Source organism: Denticeps clupeoides, chromosome 4, assembly GCF_900700375.1.
Source record: "Denticeps clupeoides chromosome 4, fDenClu1.1, whole genome shotgun sequence".
NCBI lineage: Eukaryota > Metazoa > Chordata > Actinopteri > Clupeiformes > Denticipitidae > Denticeps > Denticeps clupeoides.
The window spans coordinates 11,634,295-11,656,000 of NC_041710.1; the positions used below are offsets into that span (position 1 = coordinate 11,634,295).

Sequence of the window (21,706 nt, forward strand, 5' to 3'; positions counted from 1 at the left end):
ATTTACATTTACGGCATTTTTCAGACGCCCTTGTCCAGAGTATTTACAGGGACAGTCCCTCCCTGGAGCAACTTAGGGTTAAGTGTCTTGCTCAGGGACACAATGGTAGTAAGTGGGATTTGAACCTGGGTCTTCTGGTTCATAGGAGGCTACTACCACCCATGCCTGCATAAAAATAAATATGTGAATATACTTTGGTTGGTGCTGCAGCTGTATATAAGAAATAAATGTTGTTGTTGATGTCATAGATTTCCCAAGTTGGCAGGCACGCTTCAGGTGGCACCGTGTGAGAAGTCCTCCTCCAAATATGAAATCTCCAAATCTTCCTCTGTGAATGACCCACTCTGGAACTGAAGCTGAACTCTGTGGTTGCAGCTCAAGCTCCACTGACTGTTGTTGTTGCACCGCTCAGTGGCTTTATGACATCTCTTCCTTCAAAAAAGAAAACGTTAACATGAAAATGACAACATTTGTTAGGTTTATGCATGCCCACATTCCTTTATTCATCTTAATTTTGAAAATATAGCCTCAATTCTTGTTCTCATTGGAAAATGAATGGCTCGTCACCAGTATTAAGCAAAGTATCAATCAGATGAAGCAAAGATTTGTAGATTGGGGGAAAAAAGACACCAATGTGGTGTCTCATTTATTCTTTTAAAACTAGTTTTAATTTAACTAAACAATTTGTCTACATTTGGATCGTGCTAATTGTACAACAGTATACAAGGTACAAATTGAATGTAATTGTAATTAGGTAGCTACATTGACAAGCTGAAAACAAAATAACTAAATAAAAATATATTCCAGTACATACCCTATGACTACCAGAGTGAATTCTGGAACCATCTGGGACTCATGAAGCAGCCGAACGGCTTCATCTGATAACATCCCATTGCCTATCAGGCCAGCATAAAGCCTAGAAACACAAACACACCATCGAAGTAGTAGCCCCTGCATCATTTTGTTGCATGAGATTGCATTTGCAACATGTCACAGACAGCCGGCCCAAATGGTCTGACAGAGACCCACAATCACACATTATTAACGGACACATGTTGAACTTACTGGACTGTTTTCAGAGAGGGGCAGGCGTTAATGAGAGATAAGATTCCAGCAGCTAATCTCTCTGTTACACAGCTCACCACCAGAAACATACTCCCCAAACAAGGCACAGAGTGTAGGGTGGAGAGCAGAGTGGCCACATGCTCATCAAAACCTAAACTGCTATGAAAAACATGTGTCTACTACAAAATAAATAGTTTCTTGGGTCATAAGTACTTCAATTTGCACATATTTACATTTGCATAAAAGTATGATTTAATTATCTTCTGCCTTTTAAGTCACAAGGAATAATGTTTATCATTTTATGTTTAACAAATATGTCTTACCTTTCTGTTAAATCTTTCAGAGCAAAAAATTTATTAAAGTAGTCTATCCAGTTGATGCTCGGGGTCTTCATTTGAGCCATGGTAATGGATATTTCAGAAAGAGACGGTTTTATCTGTGGGTTGAAGATCTCTGAATGATCAAATGTCCCATCTGGTGTTCTGCGGTGTTTTACAGACAAACTAAAACAGGGAAAAATTATGGAAAAATACACATAAACCTCAGAAAAACCAACACAATACAACAGATTATGTGCCAAAAAAGAATTATGTAATTTGTTGAGACTGTTCTCCATGGTTAATTACAAGCTATTAAAGTTATGGCACCTACTGGATGACTTTTAAGCACTTGATCAGATGTTTATTCAGTTAAATTAATAATATTGTATGTAATCCACAGGGCTGTAGCAAGAAGTAGATGTTCTAAAGACAGCATGGTCTCAAGTTGCTAAAGTTCTTATATTTACATAAATACTCACATTAAGCTTTCACTGTCCTTCTCCACGCTCAAAAAGGAGCAGAGGCTGTCACCAGACTCCTCTGTTGGTTCATTCAGCTCAATACTTCCAACAACAAAAATGGTAGTAAAATTAGTTAAAGAAACAGAGTTTTAGTATTTCATAGCTCAGATGTTTTTGTAGTACCATGTCTAACCAAACAAGTAGTACGAAACAAAATGGCCCTCTTACCAGACCTGATCTCCAATACTTGTGGTCTGGATGAAGTCAACAATCTTTGCAATTGCATCAGACATGATGGTAGAAACTTGAAGATCAACTGTTCGGACTTGCTTCTGTTTAGTGAGAGCATGGAGGACCAGCTGCAGACTCTCACATGACAAACTACTGTGGTCCAACCTGGAAATTACAACAATAGGATTTTAAGTTGAGTATTTAATGCACAACATCCTGTTGTATAAGATTTGAGAGTTGTTCTTTGATTTGCAAAAACAGCAACAGAATTGCTATTAAAAAGTCAAAGTGGTTTATTCCAATTCTCTATATGGGCTATTATGTTCCCGGGCCAATACAATGAAACATCATAATATGTCTTGAACCAGCTCATAAATGTTCTTTGTTGCCATTCTAGCTGTAAAGATTCACTGTAAAGGCTTTTTTATCCCAAATTAGATGTTATGATTGTTCTAGTAATCTAATGCAACGTTGTGCATTTATTTTAGCCCGGAGTTGTGTCAGTGTTTCACTGAGATTTTTTTATTATGATGGGAGAGCACATCCCAAAAATTCTCAATGTTGTTAAGGTTGTGAAACGTGTGATGAATGAATGATGAGAGAAGAATTATGTCTCCCAGAACAGTTCTTTTATAATTAGAGTCTACTGAAGCATTTCTAGATCATAACAGCGGCTTGTAAAGCAGGGACTATGCATGATGGTTGAGTCACCATTCGATGATCATGCGATGCATTAAAAAATGTACTACTATAAGTTACAATTAAATAACATGTCAATTGAAGCATATTAATCACCAGAGTAATTAAGCAATCAAGGGCTCATCTATTTGCTCATTTAAATTCAGATGCCAACTTATTTTGGCAGGTTAGTATATAATATACTGAATCAATTCAAGCAATTACCTCAAATCCAGGATCTTCCCTTCCCCGAGAGCTGATGTCAAATCTGTGGTGTCAGCATCTGAGAGGTTGTGTACATGTAACCTTCACACAATGTGGGACAAATTATCATATTTTAAGACACGTTTCAGCACAATTTTAAAACATGATATTTCATTTATCAACACTAATTCTTTTTTAAATTACCTTAAATAGTACATAAATTCAGAATAACTGGAATGTTAAAGGCCATAGACAGACATGCTGGGTATGAAAACTAGGGGTGCAACGGTACTCTCTGTAAAATACATCAAACTGTTCGGTCTACCCTGCATCGTCCACCTGCATTTACGGACCACATGATGTTTGTTTTGCAATTCATTTGAACTAAATTGGAAATTAAGTCACTGTGTGGGCTTTTGCCTATTGCCACTTACAGTAGCCTAGTCTATAGTAGCCTGTTATGCTGTAAGCGGCAATATCTGTTGGGCTTCCACCCACTCACCTCCTCTTGCACTGTTGAAACTGGGCTACAAACGTACCTTAGAAAGGTAACATGTAACAGTTTGGGTCCGTGGGTCAGGTTGAAGTAGTTTTGGGGGAGTGTGGACAGAAGGAGGCAAACCGTGAAGAAAAACGATCTCACACAGATGCTGGGATTTCCGTTTTACTAGCCAATTATTAACTTCCGGTATTTGAACGTCACTATGGTTGGTTGAATGACTTGGGTCAACTTCAGACACGAAACAATAAAGGCCACACGTTCCTTACGGTTACTGTTGTAAAATACAAGCCGAGCATGTTACAATCCGCCCAGTATAACTCAACTAAAGTAAATTCACACAAGTGCACCCCGACACATTTTGTCTGAAAGGTGCAGATAAACAACTGTCTATCGAAAATATCGAACTTACTACCACGGCATTTCAGATAAACACAATAACCTGCGCATTGTCCTCTTTACACAACAAATATGTACTGAAACCATGGCTCAAAAAATGGTCTACGGACCATACCATGGGATACCTGTACCTTTGCACCCCTAGAAAAAACTAAGCAAAGAGAGTGAGGCCAAGCAAAGGATCAATTGAGGGTGTACTAATAATCACATCGTTACTTTTCATCTGAAAAGTAAAATGACCACTTGATGAAAAATCCTTCATTCAGGAGGAATACGCACTCAAGTTCTTCACAGTTTTGTAGTCCAGGCGCCAGCATCTGCAGTTTCTGTGCTGATATATTGCAGCAGTTGAGGCACAGACTTTTAATGCGTTCACAGCACAGCAGGCAGTAGCGTAGAACCCAGCAGTCTGTCTTCTTCAGAGGAATGAATGCCAGGTCCACGCGCTCCCACGTCTCCATGGCCTTCCTCACAAAATGCTCTTCATTCAGCTCATACAGCGAGTGCAGGATGAACAGCTTCATATCATCTCCCCACCTGGAGTCCCTCATCTCTTTGATGACCTTCAGAAGCCACTCCTCCAGGAGACCCCGGATGGGGGAAACAGAAAGAGGGAGTGTCTCTGTGAGGGAGCTCCTCACTTCTTCATTGGAGAGACCCAGCAAGAACTGAATGACAGGCAGCAGGTGAGTGTTTTTCATGTCTTGCTGATCTCCCTGGACAGACCCAATCAGATCGTTCACTTTCCTGTGGGCTTGGTCCATGTCCATTAATGTGTAGCACAGAGCGGTGAAGAACTCTTGGAAGCTGAGATGCATGAAGCTGAACATCATCTGCACACGGATTTTCCTCTTCAGGGGAAATTTGCACAGGAAGGGAACGCTGGTGGGATCAGACACAGCCTCAGACACGCTCTTCTCGTCAAACAGGACATGCTGTTTCAGCGTTTCTTTCTCTGCCAGCTCACTCAAATTCTTAAGCATGTCTGGAGGAGAAACGTTTAGGCCCTGGCAATGGTGGTCTAGCAAAGTGACAACAAAGTAGACAAATATGGAAGTAGTTGTTTCCAGGCCTCTCGTCATGTCCACACCATCTTTAAACTGCTCCCTGAAAACAGTGCAGACAATCCAGCAGATAACTGGGATGAAACAGGCAGTGAAGAGGGTTTCATTAGCCCTGACAGAGTCATAAGCCACTTGAGAAAGCCTCTTATCGTTAAAGAACCTCTGAAAGTACATCTCCACTCCCTTCTCAGAGAAGCCCAGGATCTCGGTGAAACGCTGTGGCCCACGGAGCAGCCTGCTCAGTCGGTCCAATGCTGTGGACCTGGTTGTGACCAAAAGGAAGCACTTGGGCAGAATGCGACCCCTCAGAAGAGCGCTCAGGGTACCATGCAACGTTGCTGGGGTGACTAGGTCACTAGGAGGAAATGTGGCTGCTTCTTCCAGTGGTAGTTTCAGTTCATCAAAGCCATCTATAAGGAACAGCACCCTATCTGGGGAGTCGTGCAACATCCTGGAGATAAGAGACAGGTATTTTGGGCTGTGATTCACCAGTTCCACTACGCTCTTATTCCCGACGACATGGTTCAGCTCTTTGCACCTGAGATGTACAACAAGATCAAAGCGATCCATGTAGAGTGTACCAGATGCCCAGTCACACATGATCTTCTTGACAGTGAAGGATTTGCCACTGCCGGGGTTTCCCTGGAGGATGACTGCTTTTGGAGACGGCCCATGGCTGTTGGGGTTGAACAGCTCCTCCACGCTGGTACTGCTGTAGGCCTCACTGGCCCTGGAGCTCAGCACCTGCTGGAAACTCACTCCTCTGGAACGGATCTCCTTCTCTCGCTCGTTCTGCTCCCGGTGTCTCTGAACAATCAGCAGCTCGCTGTAGCGGTCGGACAGTTTCACGTCCTCCCCTGGGAGGGAGTTGTACTCCTGCACCGTGGCATACTCAGAATGGATCAGCTTTCTGTAATCATGGATTATATCACTCTGATCTGAAAAAACAGAATTAGAATGTGACAACATTACAGTAATCACTGTATTACTGTAGTAGTCAGATTTGTTACCACATTTCAGATACTTTCAATCCACGGACCTGAGGAATTGGCACGTGCTTCAACATTTGCAAGAGGGAAACTGGTACCTGTGAAGTTTTAGCAAATACAGTAAATAGATGGTACACAGAATGGCAAAATAATATTAGCGCATCATGCTTTTAAGTAATAATGATGAAATAATTATGATGTATTTATAGATGAGATATACTCAATTAGTACAAGCATAAGCAACAAATTCAATTAAAAAAAAATCCAAATTATGAAAATTACTGGAGCACTTATATTTTCTATATTGAAATATATATAGCATTTAATTTTGAATGTGAAAGAATTAAAATAATAATGGCTTCAAACAAAAAGCATGCAACAAGACAAGGAATTAAACAAACCTATGACCGTTGCCAGACATACGATAATTATCTTATTTGTACCATAATTTTACCCTCTGTACGATGTACAATCAATAAATAGTACAACAAGGGACGGATCTTCGTTTTCATCTGGCTGCACAGACATACATGGTTTATGTGCAGTCTTCTCACGTGCCTTGATGTAACATATAGGTGTCAAACTCACAACCCGTGAGCCACATCCGGCCGGCAAGATCATTTAAAATAAATGTATTATAATGATCTGGTGATATGAAACGCTGATAACATACAAACTACAGATACAGATTTTTGACCTCTACTGCAATTGGGATTGACAATGATGAGTAGTATTGAGCGTGAATGCCCAGAGGTGGTTTTTACAAACATTCTGTAATGCACATTATGTGTGTATGGTCATTTTTCTCAAAATACGCTAATTTTAAGATGCTGGTATGATACAGGCAACACTGGTACTGATATACTTACCATAGTAATAGTTTGTGATGTTAACATCCCTCTGAACATCATTATGCGACAGAACAGGCGCTGAAATATGGCTTCCACTTGAAGCTGCAATGTTCAAATCCAGAGCATATGATAAGCATTGAAATAAAAAAAGCAATAAAAATAAAGTAAAAAAAGAATATCCTTGCATAATATCCTTGTTTTCATTAAACAATGACATAAAAATGTCTCCACAGATTTTTGTTCCTTGAGCAGCAATACAACATTGTTGTATTATTCTTTTAGCATATCTCTAGATATAATAAAAATTGTTGCCACTTTCACTTTTTAATAATATGTATTTGTGTATGTACACTTTTAGATAGTCCCTTCCTGAATAATTTCAGAGTTAGGGTTGTATTGATGAAAAGCCTTTAATTACATTTACATTTACAGCATTTATCAGACGCCCTTATCCAGAGCAACTTACAATCAGTAGTTACAGGGACAGTCCCCCCTGGAGCAACTTAGGGTTAAGTGTCTTGCTCAGGGACACAATGGTAGTAAGTGGGATTTGAACCTGGGTCTTCTGGTTCATAGGTGAGTGTGTTAACCACTAGGCTACTACCACCCTGTAGCCTTAATTTCACTAACTGCCTAAAACTTGCACAGTACAGTATATGTGCATTTATAAAATATATTTTTAGATTTCTCGTATGAAACAAAAAAAGGTTTCTTTGTGTCTACACTTAAATAGTAATGTAAATGTTATTATTTCTTCTGATTTGTAACCATAATCCAACTGGCCCACCTGAATACTTCACCCGCTTGGCCTGCTCGTCGTCTGAAACGCTGGACGTGCTGCGTTTCCGGTTGCTATCATGGTTTTCCTCTGCACAGGACACAAGTAAAAAATTCTGACCAAAAACACTAATGAAGTCGTAAATATGCTATTTCACAGATTTAGGCCACTTACCATGGTTGGAAGACTCCATTTAGTAATTCTTACGGCACTTTCCGTCTGGTCTGGTGCCACTAAAATGATCAAATGAGAAAATTAATGATTGTGACCTAGGTAATCAGGCAAAATTATTTTCACAAAAGACATTTTGTTGCACCTCTGACAGCCCTTTGAATATTGAGCCTTGAGTTAAAACAAGTAATTTATTTTTTTATTCCAACATCTTCTGGAGGATTTTGCTGCCAAAGTGTTGCAGGGTGGGGACTAACTGTTCATTGGCTAATCTGAGGAGCGTGGACATCCGTCCATGTTCGGTCGTGAGAAACAGAAGGCTACATATACGCACATTTTTAAATGTGCGAATAAATAAAAATATTTATTCAAATCTGTGCTGTACAGAGTAAAACGTGTGCAGGTGGTGCTGCAGACCGAGAGGGAGATCACTGCAGTATTAAGAAGGCATAAAAATAATACAGTATGGTAATTGTATATTTCAGAAAAGAAAAAGAAAAGATATGCAGAAAAAGTAAGACAGTGACGCGAAGTGCACTATTTGCACACCCACCTCTATCGCGGCGCCTGATTGGTCCTCGTGGCGCTGCAGAAACACAGAGCTCACGTGTGATTGGCCCAAACGTTTTTGCCCGCTAAAGGTAACTTTTCGTTTCTTTGAAGTGTAATTTTGCCCCAAACGTGTTGTAAAGGAGAAAAAAACGAAGAAAACTTCTGCGGAAAGTCACTGCGAGCAGCCACCCGTCCGAGAGGGGTTTTCAGTTTTCAGACATTATTTTTCACATGCATCAGCCCCCCAAAGTACATTCCCTGCATGCCAGTAAATATGCTGGTCCACGCGATCCCGTTTCCGAACACGACAAGAGGAAGGAGTACCTTGCAATGCCCGACCGTGGTTTCCCAGTCGACTTCCCCCTTCCCCGCAAGCCACGGGTCATTTATTAACCGAGCGGACAGCTCTCCACCCGCCACGGATATGACGGGGTCACGCCGGGGTCAGGGGCGGTTGGTGTGATGAAAGTACTTTTTTTTTTTTTTTTTATTAGAATAAAAAATTGATTATATATATATATACACACACACACACACACACACACATACATACATACAAAAATACATTTAAAAAGTGTGACAATTGAAAATGAAATTTGACAACAAATAAAATATAGAGGAATTCAGAGTGAGACAGGCCTAGAGCGAACTGGTTAGTGTTATTATAAAACTTTTTTTTACATTTTACAAAATCTTAATAAAACAATGGACATTTTGTACAACGTGTATTGAAACAATACAGTACAGCATACCAAAATATTTTTTTTTCGGATTACATCTGTGTTTACTAAAGTGTAAAGAGGCTTTTTATGGAGGAATACATCAGTACAATCATAGTAAAAATTATATAAAATACTACTAATGTTACTAATAAGCTTATTAATGTGTAACCACAGGTTCTCTACCCAATCCAGGCAACAGAAATTAAAGACAGTTTTTCAGTGTCATGTTTTTGAAGAAATCCACATTTCACTAATAATAACAAAATAATAAAGAAGGTAACCCAAGGAGCAGCTGTGAAGATGGCTGGATTTGAAGCACCACAAGAGCGAACTTTATAAAGTAAGTAAGTAAAAAGAAAATCAAGCCAGTGTTTCCAGACATAAGATCCAGAGCATTATGCCATTTTAAATACTAAAATCCTGTCCAGGATGTTTTAATGTGTAGATTTATTTTCATCCATATTCCATAACATCTATGCCTACTGGCAAGTAAAGACAAGAAAACATGTTTTGTTGTGCACCCCAAGTTCTGGGGCTTTAACACAGACCCAAAGTGGCACTAAAGTCTGGATCGTGCTTTATCAGGTGATTTATCATCTTCTCACTGGACTTCTTCCCCTTGTTCAGCACCAATTTTATCAGAACGCGAGCTTTGTCTGCTCTGGCTGGATTTTCCTCCCTAATCGACTCAACTTCCAGAGCGTTCAGGACTCTATCTTGCTGTAGGTCATCCAGCAGCAGGTTGATAACAGCAGCAGAAACGCCCCGAACAAATTCCGGGCGGATTTTGTCGAGCAGTTGAACTGTTAAAAATATAGGAAAATACGTTTTTTTTAATCAGGTAAGCATTGTGAGAAGCACATGCAATCATGTACAGTCTATAGATGTAACTGAACTGCTTCCTAGAAACCATTTTTTACACACGATTTACATACGGTACCACATGTTAGTTTCTTACCTGAATCTTGTATGGATGGTGAGGCATTTTGAACTTGAACAGCACCTATATGGAAAAAATAGAAATCTGAGAAAATGGATTCATCTGATGATATAATTAAGAAAAAAGTAGATCTGAAAGAGAAGACCTTGTTAAATATTGAAAAAATTGGATTATGCAAGCCCTACACATGAGTGTAATTATTTTGGAATATAACTTTATGAGAACTATGTCTGCCTCAGAGGTGTATAAATCAGCCCCTCCTGAAAGTTCACAACCATTAATCAAAGTGAAATTTCCCATCACCCTGAGTGAGCAGTGGGCAGACATGACAGGCGCCTGGGAGCAGTGCATAGGGACAGTGCTTTGCTCAGTGGCACCTCAGTGGCACCTTGGCAGATCGGGATTCGACCCGGCAACCTTCTGATTACAGGGCCACTTCCTTAACCACTAGGCCACCAAATTTGACCTATGACCTTAGGCTGCAGTGTCGCTCGATTGAAACCAAGCACATAAGATGAAGATTGGCAATCATATATTACAACTGAAGTCCATTCAATTACCTGAAGTTTAATACAAAACCGGTGCTATACTGTGAAGGAACAGACAGACAAAAGTCATCGCTTGTCAGTCACTTTTCTACTGCAAAGCTTAACAGGCTATGGACATGACAAGTAAACGTGTTTACTCATGGTACAATTGGAGAAGGATGAATATGAGAGGACCCTGGTCCTGCCCTGCAGATCCTCACTTCGTACAGGAGTAACCACTGAGAATGTAAACTCCCCCCTTGACAAGATTAATGGTTTAATTGTGGTTGTCATTTTGTTTATATTAAGTCAATTATCTTAAGAAAGTACTGAACAAATTTGTTGTCACTAACAGCTGATTTCAGTGTTCTGTAAAATCCTCTGCCTTGTTTGGAAAGGTTACATAGAACACCAGTTGAGTTCATTCATTTGTTCTTGCAATGTCTGCTAGTTCTCACAAAGAAACATGAAAACATTAAAGCACTTCCAATTTCACTGTAGGTGTCACATCAGGGATTTTAGGCCACAACAATCACAAAAAAGCCCACAAAATCCTGGAGAGATTGATAAACAGAATATAAAGATAAAAAAAGACAACCACAAACCTGATGAGTGTTTTTGTTCAACCGTATTCTGTGTTTCTCCGCCTGTGAAGGAAATCAGCAGATGTTTGTGTGGTTTGAACTCAGACTTCAGTGATTGATGTAAAAAAAACGTATCTAATGGTATACAAACGTTTTACTATATTGTCCAGTGCGTCGTTCATTTTTTTAACTTCATTATGAATGGCACCAACTTCCTCATCCACAGAATTAATGGTCTTATTTGTATTTTCCAGGACATCGTGCACGGCGGTAACCTGGTCTTCAGTGCGTTTCACCGTTTCATTTACCGCATCTAGCTTCTTTTTAGCATTGTCCATCTCATCTCTCTGCTCCACCTGAAGGAAAAAACAAAGTTGCTTCCGTTCATCTTCCAGTTGCTGAAACAAATCTTGCAGTTTTTCTTCTGTTTTATTGGCCTTAAAAAATCGAAAGAGCTTGTTTGTGGAACCCCATTTCTTGAGGAAGGCTTCGGCCGAATCCAGGACTTCTTTCAAAGCTGCAAGGCGTGCTTCCAGTGGCTTGACGTTTTTACCAAAATCCTGCTTCTGCAGAGCAGTCAGCGTTTCCACCAGGGTTGTGATACAGTTTGCCAGTCGTTTGCACTGCTCCTTGTTCGACTGCTCCTTCTGAAATAAAGTGATCAGAGTCTCTGCAATCATTTTAATTGGCTCGATGGCTTCCATTATTACTGAAACGGGAAAACAAAACAAAAAAAATTTGCGTGGTCAACATCCAGTCATATTTTAATGCTAACAATTAATCATTATTTTAATATATTTTAACGCTAAACAATTAATCCACCGATCACATCATCATTTTACATTAGACGTCATCCCATTCTATGACTATAACGGCTGTGTCTGGTTGCATGATTGGTAGCGCAGTTGATGACTGCATTATGAAAAGTCATGTGATGAGTGCGGTTTTGTTACAATGTTACATTATGGTGCAGATTAAAAGCATTAAATGATATTGTATTAGGTTTCGCAGTTCTTAATCTGCTTAGAATGTTTATTGTGCCTCACAAAGTGCCAGTTATAAAATCGTCAAAACCAAATTCTCATATTTAAAATCTGTGATTCCTTTTTATCAGTAAACATTTAGATGTTTAATCGTCCAAAAATACAAGCAAACACTCTCATTTAATATAATTTAAAAAAGACTGATCAGTCTTTGATTGTGATGAAGTGGATTATTTTTTTAATCAATTGAGACCACTAGGAATGAAAGCACTACAAATCTTTTAATTCATCGTGTTTAGAATTAAGCCTCAGATGTCAGTATTCTATTGATTAAATCCGCAATTGTCACTAAAAGACCAAATGTGATTTCTGTCTGTTACATTTACAGCGTTTATCAGACGCACTTATAAAGAGCGACTTACAGTCAGTAGTTACAGGGACAGTCCCCCACTGGAACAATTTAGGGTTAAGTGTCTTGCTCAGGGACACAATGGTAGTACGTGGGATTTGAACCCGGGTCTTCTGGTTCATAGGCGAGTGTGTTACCCACTAGGTTACTAGCACCCGTCTGTTAGTCCGAGTCCCGTGCCATCATAGTTAGAAAATGTCCCCGTGTTCAGGAAAGTGCAGCCACTGCTCCTGTCTCTCCATCGGACGGCAAGAAACGTTCCAGGCGCCCACGATCCCCCACAATGTCGTGCCGGAACAGCATTTGGGTTTTATTACCTGTATCTAAGCGCAGGTAAGTCGGCGTCTTGAAAAGCGGTGGCCAGAAGTAAATATATGGGCGCGGTTAAAGCAGAACGCGGAAGCAGAAGACGCGCGTAACCACGTGACAAACGCCCGTTATCCCCCAGTTACTGTTACATTCGGCGGGGGTGAAACCCTTCAGTTGCTGGGAAAATGCGGGGAGAGTTCAGATCCCAGCTAAAATCCTCATGTCTGTTCCAAAGCTCTCTATGCTGCATGGCGTGTGGGCAGCTGTACTTGTGTCCTTTTCAGGAATTCGTGTGTCTGATGTTAAAGGCAAAACTGGGATACTTCCAACACAAAGTCACAAAGCAAATATGGAAATATGGAATCCGATTCGCCAAGGTGCCACTGAGGTGCCACTGAGCAAAGCACCGTCCCCACACGCTGCTCCCTGGGCGTCTGTAATGGCTGCCCACTGCTCACTCAGGGTGATGGGTTAAATGCCATGGACAAATTTCACTGTGTGCACCGTGTGCTGTGCTGCTGTGTATCACAAGTGACAATCACTTCACTCTTTCACTGTCCCTGTAACTACTGATTGTAAATCGCTCTGGATTAGGGCATCTGATAAATGCTGTAAATGTAAATGTAATGAAGTGGCATGTAACCAAGGGCGGTCCTAGACGTTTTTTTGCGCCCTGGGATAGATAGATAGATAGATAGATAGATAGATAGATAGATAGATAGATAGATAGATAGATAGATAGATAGATAGATAGATAGATAGAACTATTCATTCAACCACTCAACCATTGTAACAATCAATCACTTATAATTCAGTAAATCTGCAATAACTGCAATCTTGTCTGGGACCATTCTGTTCAACACATCCTGCAAGCCAGTTGAGCCCTCTCCTCCTCCTCCTTAAAACATTTTTTACACATGGTATGTTCAGCATGTTTATACATGCCCACTCTTTGCACTGTCTGCTGTGCTGCAGTGTTTCACAAGCGCTTTACTTTCAAAAGGTGGTGTCAATAAAGTCAAGTCAAGTAGTTTAGGGGCAAAACGTAGGGTGAAACTCAGAAAAAAAAGTTTATTGTTCTCACAGGGTGTCACAGCCATTGGAGAAAAGAAAAAATAAAAGAAAAAATAAATCCATGACATACATGTTTTTTGGTAACAAAAATAAAAGGACAAGAAACAGTATCAGAAATTATATAAAGAACCAAAAAGAAAAACCTTATTTAGGCTATTTTAGCCACCAAGCACACAGCTATAAGCAGCAACATGGACCCTCACAACAGAGCTCCAGCAGTCCTCCACCTGCAAGGTGGTCCTGGATCCTGGATTTCCTCACGTCAGCACCCTGGTCTTCAACACAGTTACACAGCAGGGAAGTGGGTCCTGAGGCTATCACTGTACAACCTGTTTACACATGTCTGTGTGGCCAGACACAACTCTTAACACAATCAACAAGTTCACCGACGACACCAACATTGTGGGCCTGATCACCAATAACAGCGAATCGGACTACAAAGAGGAGGCGAGACTCTTGGCAGATTGGTGCATGGAGAACAACCTCTCTCTCTGTGCTAGCAAAACTGTTGTTGGACTTCAGGAAGCAGTATGCAGCTCATCACCCTTTCTCTTACCTGTCATCTGGCGGGAGACTTAGGACAATACACACACGCACAGCACGTTTTAGGAACAGCTTTTACCCCAGTGCTGTAAGGCTATTCAAAACAGGACTTTTCTTTGTACTGACCCTTTATGTTATGTAACTTACACACTTATGTTACGCAACTGTGATATTTTTATACGTACACATACATATTGATATCATCCCTGCAAGATTCACAGGCTGTTGAAAGTTAAAGCTGTTTTTTTTTTTTTGGTATTTGCACTTTTATGTCTTCTATGTAGAGACGGTACTAAGAATTTCATTGTGCTCGGTGTTCTATCGTGACACCGCGAGCGCCGCCGTGTCTTCACCGTGACCTAAAGGCAGCCATGTGTAACATGTCCAAACAGGTTGTAAAGCGATAGGCTCAGGACACATCTGTGTTGTAACTTTGTTGAGGACCAGGGTGCTGACGTGAGGAAATCCAGGACCCAGTTTCACAAGTAGCACTGTCCCAGTCCCAGCAGCTTCTTAGTCATCTTGGAATAGATGACTGTGTTAAATGGAAAGCTATAATCTACAAGTAACAATCTTTCATAACTGTACTTATTGTCGAGGTGAGCCAGAGTGGTGCCTGTAAGCAACTGCAAACGGTCTATAAGCAAATCAAAGCTCTCATATACCACTTGTCTTTATATATTTCAATTATTTTATAATATAAATGCACAGTAGTCAAATCCATTGAATCTCTTCAGACATGTGATCAGGGAGTGTCAGAGCAACGGTAGAATACACACTTTTTCAAGACTATTGCCTGGTTTTCCAGTCTGGAGAGTTAGTTTGACTAAGTGAGTGATTAAATAATTTATTTTTAAATGCCTACAAATTCAACTAAGCCCATGTTCAGTGGGAGAGCTTTGCAGGCACCATCCCCTCTTCTGGCACAGGAGCAGGGGTTCAGATAGAAGAGCAACTGACTGTTGCAGTGTAGCACAGAAGATCAGCAGCAGTCATGTCATTCTAAATAAATGTTTTTTAATCCAATGAAATAGAAATAACCATGTGTATGGGTAAACATTGATAACAAATGTGAATACTAGTACTGCAATTGTTAGCATTTTGACCTGTGTGAATAATTGCCTTTATGAAGCCAACACTCTAAAACAGGGTAAATTTATTAAAAAAGTTTATCAGTATTTTTACATCATTTATCAGATGCCCTTATCCAGAGTGACTTACAATCAGTATTTAATATAGTTGAATATATACAAGTACTTGAATAGAACCTGTTGGCTGCTTAGGTCAGTTGAAGGCAAAAAGTCCATAAAAATGTACTAATTAACTAGTGTGCTAATAAGACCTCAATCAGACCAGACCGATGGATTGAGAAAGGTTTGGATCGTGCTCCTTCAGCCAACTGACCATCCTCTCAGATGACTTCTTCCCTTTTTTCCTCACCATGTCCATAAGGCAGCGGGCTCTGTCTGCCCTCGAGGAGTTTTCCTCCAGAACTGCATCTGCCTCTTCAGAGTTCAGAACCCGAGTCTCCCGGAGATCATCCAGAAGCTGCTTGATCAAGACCCCAGTTACATTTTCAACAAACTTGGTGCGGATTTTAAGAAGCATTTTTTCTATTAACAGAAAACATGGACAACAAAAGTGAACACCAACACTGTGATGACATAATATTTCTAGAACTGAGAAAATTCTCACTCCAGGTTTGACCTCACATTTCTTTAGCCTTTTTAGATCAGGAACTCACTCTAAACGCAATGCTGTCTTTCTTTACCCTGCCTCTGTTGCCCAACAAGTCGGGCTCTCTGTGACTGTGTCTGATCTTCTTCTCTTTTAAAGCAGACAAGGTCACCTGAATGGTGAATTAAATTCTTGATTTCCACTTACCTGCATCCTCAGTAGGAGGTTCTGGTCCTGTAGACAAAAATTAACCATATCCATAATGCTGATTTAGAACTGCATAAAAGCAATTGTCTCATGACAAATAAACCTTACCTGTTTTTTTAGACTCCACCAACACAACGTTCTGTGCATTTTTGGGGGTGTTTTCAATTTTTTCATGAAGTTCATCTAATTTCCTTTGTGAAATGTTTACTATCTCATAAACAGAGTCTATCTTCTTGTGTGTTTCATCCACCATCTCTTGCAAAGAATCCACCTTCTTTTCTGTAGTGTCCATGGTGTTACAAACAGTACCTATCTTCTGTCTTTGCTCCACTTGCAGGGAAAGGGATAAATACTTTTTTATGTCTTCCAGTTGTTCGAATAAACAGTTGAATTCCTCATTAAGGCTGTACGCCTTCCACAAACTGTTCAGGTAACCCATGCTGTTGTACTTCTTCACCAGCTCCTCAGCAGACACAAGAATGTGTTTGAGGTTCGTCAGACATCTTTTCAGCTCCTCACTCATTTCACTCAGGCCCTGGGTCTTCAGGCTGTGCAACAATTTAACCAAAGCTGACACGTGTTCGTCCAGCCGCACACACTGGTCTTTGTTACCTTGAACCATCTTACAGTAGGAGGACAACCTCTCTGCAATTTCTAACAAATTCATGATGTACTCCATAGCTGTTGAGTGAACAGCAAAGAGCATATTAGATCTTCCAAGAATGCAAGAGGTGCTACCTTATTTTCTAGCCTTTCTAGTCTCATAGTTCTATTATGCTTCAGGTAAAGTACACCCCAAGTTGACCAGAATACATTTACATTACATTATCCTGAGTGACTTACAACGTGCTTCCATGTTGCAATCAATGAAGAGATCAATTCTGGTTCACTAGCACCCCCCAATTATTAATACAATATTTTTATTCACTCTGTTTTAGTTTCTATACATAAGTAGGACAATAAGAAGGTTACAAGTTAATCTAAATGTTCCCTAAAGAGGAAGGTCTTGAGCTGCCGTTTGAAAGTGCTCAATGACTGAGCTGTTCTGACCTCGAGGGGAAGTTCATTCCACCACCGAGGGGCCAAAACATAGAATACATACTACATATATATTGTTATTAATAAATGTATAAATGTACTGTATAAATTGTACTGTATAAATGTAACTATTGACCTTGTCTAAATGTTGCTAGTTGCAAATTTACTGCAATGAAACCTTTACATTTATGTTTCACAAAGGTTTTAGTGAGAGAATCCAAACATTACACAAAATATACTACCAATGTTATTTATAATTTTTGAAGGAGCTAGACATGCTTATCTTCTTTTTGTTAATGTCTCTCTATTGCCCTATTGCTATTTTACAAGAAGGTAAAACTGTTTTTAACTCACCCTGAAGAAGGATTTTTGAAGAGTCAGAATCTTGACCAAAGTGCCTGGAGACCACTTCCAGTTCACATCAATTATTACGAACAAATTAGTTCTGTTTAGTTCAGTTTTCAGTTTCAGCTTGTACCTTAGCTTATCACTGAACAGGAATGCATGCACCAAAACTGAGGAATAGGAGTAGGAAGTGTCTATAAAAACTTCTTCTTTTTAAACCAATGTCTTGAAGATCCTTCATTACCCACTCCCAGCAATGTATTTTTTTTCCCATTATTAATACTGTATTTCTCTATTGTTAAGTCCTTCTTGGCTTCTTGGGTTAATTCTTTAAATATATATTTATAGATATTATTAGATTTTATAGATGACCAATGCATTTTTTGTGTCGTGATGCAACAGATGCTGAAGCCACCCTGCTTCCTGCCTCACCAGCAGCCAGATCTTTTCCAGCAGATGTCAGTAAAACACCAGTAAAATCATCAGTAAACAAAACACAGTGTTAGAATTCTAAGTTTGCACAACATTTAACACTCTTTTTATGTGATTCGGTTTAGTTTAACAGTGTACATTCTTCTTTTGACAATTTTTGAAATAATACCTCCTCACCTTGACCATCTGGTCATAAGTCCCCTTCCTTAGCTGCTAGTCCACCACTGCCCTGAATCACTCACTGCCTGATATCTCATACATGGAAAATAGTAAATCTTTCACCCCCCTCACTATTAATGACACACTGAAATAATTTTGGCTGTTTATTTTGTTGTAGGCTTGCCTCCCGTGGTACATTGGACTTTTTGACATAATGTAGGGGTCTGTCTTTTTCTGACTCCATGGCCACATGGGTTGTTGTATATGGCTGTCTGACTTGTGGCTATCCTTCATGTATCTGTCTGTTTGGTTTTCCTATATGTAATGCTAGAGGCTTTTTCTCATCATGAGTTGTGTGGTTTCTTAGTCATCTTCCGCAGGGGTAATCTTCATGCTGGTGGATATGTGTCATATTTCCTGAATTTGTAGTTTTTTTTTCTCTCTCTCTCTAATGATAATGATAAACTGTTGATATTGATCACATTACTTTACTACCTCTGCTGATGTGCCTCTCTGCTCATTGGACATCTTGCTGCCATCAAAACACATACCAGGAACAGAAATCAGCACCAAGATTGTATTTCAAATGGTAATAAAAAAATGTATACATATTTTTTTTCTGTTGGCATCAAATGGTAATTAAAAAAAATCATACATATATTTTTTCTGTTGGCTTCTGTTGGAGATGGAAATAGATTCATCACACCCCACACAAACGTACCACGCTTCTTCCTGTTCTGTGGTTTCTTGTTCTGCTTTCAGTAGACTGAAAAGAAAACTAGCCGTTCAGAAAAAAATTAACTTTTATATGATTACTGTTCATACAAATAAGAATAATAATGCTGGAATTGTCTTCTTTGTCCTGTACCGTTGTAATGTGATGTTATTTAACTAAAAACAGTAAAACAAGCAACAAACCAAAAGTGAGAATCAGGAAGTCAGCACATCCTGATATGAAATAAAGCTGTTCCGGAAAGTAGGATGTTGAAGTTGAACTTTATTGTCATTTAAGCTACATACATGTTAGACAGGACATAGTGAAATGAGAACCTGGTGTTTCCCTGGAACCTGGTGCTACATGTAACCGTTAAACAAAGTTACATAATTACATAAAGTGCGTATGTGACAGACAAACTGGGCTTCATAAAGTGCAAACAGGGGACACAGGCAGACCAAGAGGAAACATCGAACAAAACATGTAGACAACAATGAGACAGACAGTGCTAGACTAGTGAAATGAATAATAAAAGTGCAAATACTGCTGTGCAAAATGGAACGGTGCATTAATAGATAATGTTACATATAGGTAATATTACTCAATATAACAGAGCTAGGGTGTGTGAATCAGTCCAGGGGGTGAGTCCCTGAGTGTTCAGGTGTCTGATGGCCTGTGGGATGAAGCTGTTGCAGAGTCTGGCAGTGAGGGCCTGAATGCTTCCTTTTTCCGGATGGTAAGAGGGTGAAGAGTGCATGTGAGGGATGTGTAGATTCCTTCACAATGCTGGTAGTTTTCCTGATGCAGCGTATGTTGTAAATGTCCGTTTAGGTGGGAAGAGAGACTCTGATGAGCTGTCCTCACTATCGGCTGTAGGGTCTTGTGGTCCGATATGGTGAAGTTCACAAACCAGACAGTGATGCAGCTGTTTAGAATGCTCTCAATGGTCCCTCTATAGAAGTTGGTGAGCATGGGTGGTAGGAGATGGGCTTTCCTCCGCAGGAAGTAGAGACACTGCTGGGATTTCTTGGCTGATGAGCTGGTGTTAAGATTCCAGGAGATGTTCTCCTCTAGATGAACACCAAGGAACTGAGTTCTTGACTGTCTCCACACAAGAACTGTCGATTTTCAGTGGAGAAAGATCCCTCCATTGTCTTCTGAAGTCAACAATCATCTCCTTCATTTTGTCCAGGTTCAGAAACAGATTGTTTGCCAAACACCAGTTCATCAGTCGTTTCACCTCCTCTCTGTATGCTGACTCATCATTCTTGCTGATGAGACCCACCTTGGTCATGTCATTGGAGAACTTGATGATATGGTTGGAGCTGTACATCGCTGCATAGTCGTGGGTCAGCAGGGTGAACACAACCCTGAGGAGCTCCAGTGCTCAGTGTGGTGGTGTTCGACATGCTATCCTGATACGGACAGACTGAAGTCTACCAGTCAAGAAATCCAAGATCCAGTTGCAGGCTCACTCTACCCTGGAAGGGAGTCCCTCTCTGTATCACTCCTTCCCAAGGTTTCTTCCTTTCTTTTTTTCTCTCTCCTAGAGTTTTTTTTGTGTGGAGTTTTTCCTTGTGTGCAGAAGGGTCAAGTGTGGGGGGTGTCAACTGTAGGGCCTGTCAAAGTCCATTGAGACATACTGTATGTGATTTTGGGCTATATAAGAAATAAATGTTGTTGTTGTTGTGTTCATGCTCAGAAGGCTCAGCTTCTTGACCAGGTTCTGGGGAATGATATGGTGTTGAATGCTGACCTGAAGTCTATGAACAGCATTCACACGTATGTGTCCTTATTGTCCAGGTCAGTGAGGGTCAGATGCAGAGTGGTGGCATCATCTATGGAGCGGTTCAGACGATAGGCAAATTGCAGTGGGTCCACAGTGTAGGGCAGTAGGGCAGCTGGTTTCATGACCAGCCTCTTGAAGCACTTCATTATGATGGGTGTAAGTGCAATGGGACGGTAGACATTGAGACACGATGCTAAAGAGTTCTTCAGCACAGGCACAATTGTGGTGGCCTTGAGACATGTTGGAACAAAATACCAGCTGGTCTGTACATTCTATGAGCATCTTCCAGGGATGTTGTCTGGTCCAACAGCCTTTCGAGTTAACTGTGCATCCGCAGTGGTTAGACACAGCACCTGATCACTAGAGGCTTGGATTTCGCAGTCACATTGCTCACTGTGTGTATCATGTGTACAAGTCATTCAGCGCATCTGGTAGGGAGGACTCACTGTCATCGGCAGAGGTGTTAGTCCTGTAGTTTATGATGACCTGGATGTCCTGTCACATGCGGCGTGTAATAAAAATGACTGAATCTCACAGTCAATAAAAAGGTCTGCATCTCACAGACCTGTGTTTCGCAATAGTAGAAACTACTAACGTACTAACATGATGGATGTAAGTAGGTCTTACACAAAATTACAATCCATGATCTGCATTGCAATCTTTCTCTGCAAGACTCATACCAACCCCTCCAACCTTTGACCTTTAATGCTGCATAAACAGTAGAGTATAGGCAGGAGAAGCTGATACTACAGCCAGCAAAACATACATTCATATACTGTAGGTCTTTCTGACATATAAAAAAATTTGACCCCAGGGACTAATTCTCACCAGTAGAGGGACTCACTCTTTTTTCAAATGAATTTAAATAATAAAACAGCACACAATTAAGTAATTATTATTTATTATTATATAACATCATTTATTTTATTAACTCTTTGCACTACAAACCAATGACATACATTTACATTTACAGCTTTTATCAGACACCCTT

General features: G+C 40.2%; 3 protein-coding genes across 8 annotated transcripts; all 3 read right to left on the reverse strand.

Annotated features, from left to right (window-relative positions):
* Nucleotides 1-77: 77 nt before the first annotated feature.
* On the reverse strand, nucleotides 78-8,728 carry LOC114789270 (NACHT, LRR and PYD domains-containing protein 3-like). Of its 5 annotated transcripts, none has more exons than XM_028978499.1 (13): nucleotides 8,587-8,728; nucleotides 7,714-7,772; nucleotides 7,549-7,629; nucleotides 6,780-6,863; nucleotides 5,961-6,008; nucleotides 4,137-5,859; nucleotides 2,981-3,061; nucleotides 2,075-2,242; nucleotides 1,865-1,948; nucleotides 1,389-1,568; nucleotides 1,066-1,221; nucleotides 815-916; nucleotides 78-432 (listed from the first exon to the last, which is right to left on the reverse strand). In XM_028978499.1, the coding sequence occupies exons 2-13, from the start codon at nucleotides 7,730-7,732 to the stop codon at nucleotides 273-275; spliced, it is 2,886 nt and encodes a 961-aa protein (XP_028834332.1). In that variant the 5' UTR covers nucleotides 7,733-7,772; nucleotides 8,587-8,728; the 3' UTR covers nucleotides 78-272. The 5 variants fall into 5 exon arrangements, with proteins under 5 accessions (XP_028834332.1, XP_028834329.1, XP_028834330.1 ...); XM_028978496.1 differs by having other exon boundaries at nucleotides 1,066-1,224; XM_028978497.1 differs by lacking the exon at nucleotides 8,587-8,728 and adding an exon at nucleotides 8,264-8,497 and having other exon boundaries at nucleotides 1,066-1,224.
* A 174-nt stretch (nucleotides 8,729-8,902) lies between these two features.
* On the reverse strand, nucleotides 8,903-12,821 carry LOC114789271 (uncharacterized). The gene is made up of 5 exons (XM_028978501.1): nucleotides 12,745-12,821; nucleotides 11,187-11,744; nucleotides 11,057-11,098; nucleotides 9,943-9,987; nucleotides 8,903-9,787 (listed from the first exon to the last, which is right to left on the reverse strand). The coding sequence occupies exons 2-5, from the start codon at nucleotides 11,737-11,739 to the stop codon at nucleotides 9,522-9,524; spliced, it is 906 nt and encodes a 301-aa protein (XP_028834334.1). The 5' UTR covers nucleotides 11,740-11,744; nucleotides 12,745-12,821; the 3' UTR covers nucleotides 8,903-9,521.
* A 2,532-nt stretch (nucleotides 12,822-15,353) lies between these two features.
* On the reverse strand, nucleotides 15,354-18,422 carry LOC114788827 (uncharacterized). 2 transcript variants are annotated; one of them, XM_028977749.1, is made up of 4 exons: nucleotides 17,630-18,422; nucleotides 16,346-16,785; nucleotides 16,238-16,264; nucleotides 15,354-15,966 (listed from the first exon to the last, which is right to left on the reverse strand). In XM_028977749.1, the coding sequence occupies exons 2-4, from the start codon at nucleotides 16,758-16,760 to the stop codon at nucleotides 15,701-15,703; spliced, it is 708 nt and encodes a 235-aa protein (XP_028833582.1). In that variant the 5' UTR covers nucleotides 16,761-16,785; nucleotides 17,630-18,422; the 3' UTR covers nucleotides 15,354-15,700. The 2 variants fall into 2 exon arrangements, with proteins under 2 accessions (XP_028833582.1, XP_028833581.1); XM_028977748.1 differs by having other exon boundaries at nucleotides 16,346-16,918; nucleotides 17,630-18,421.
* Nucleotides 18,423-21,706: the final 3,284 nt, after the last annotated feature.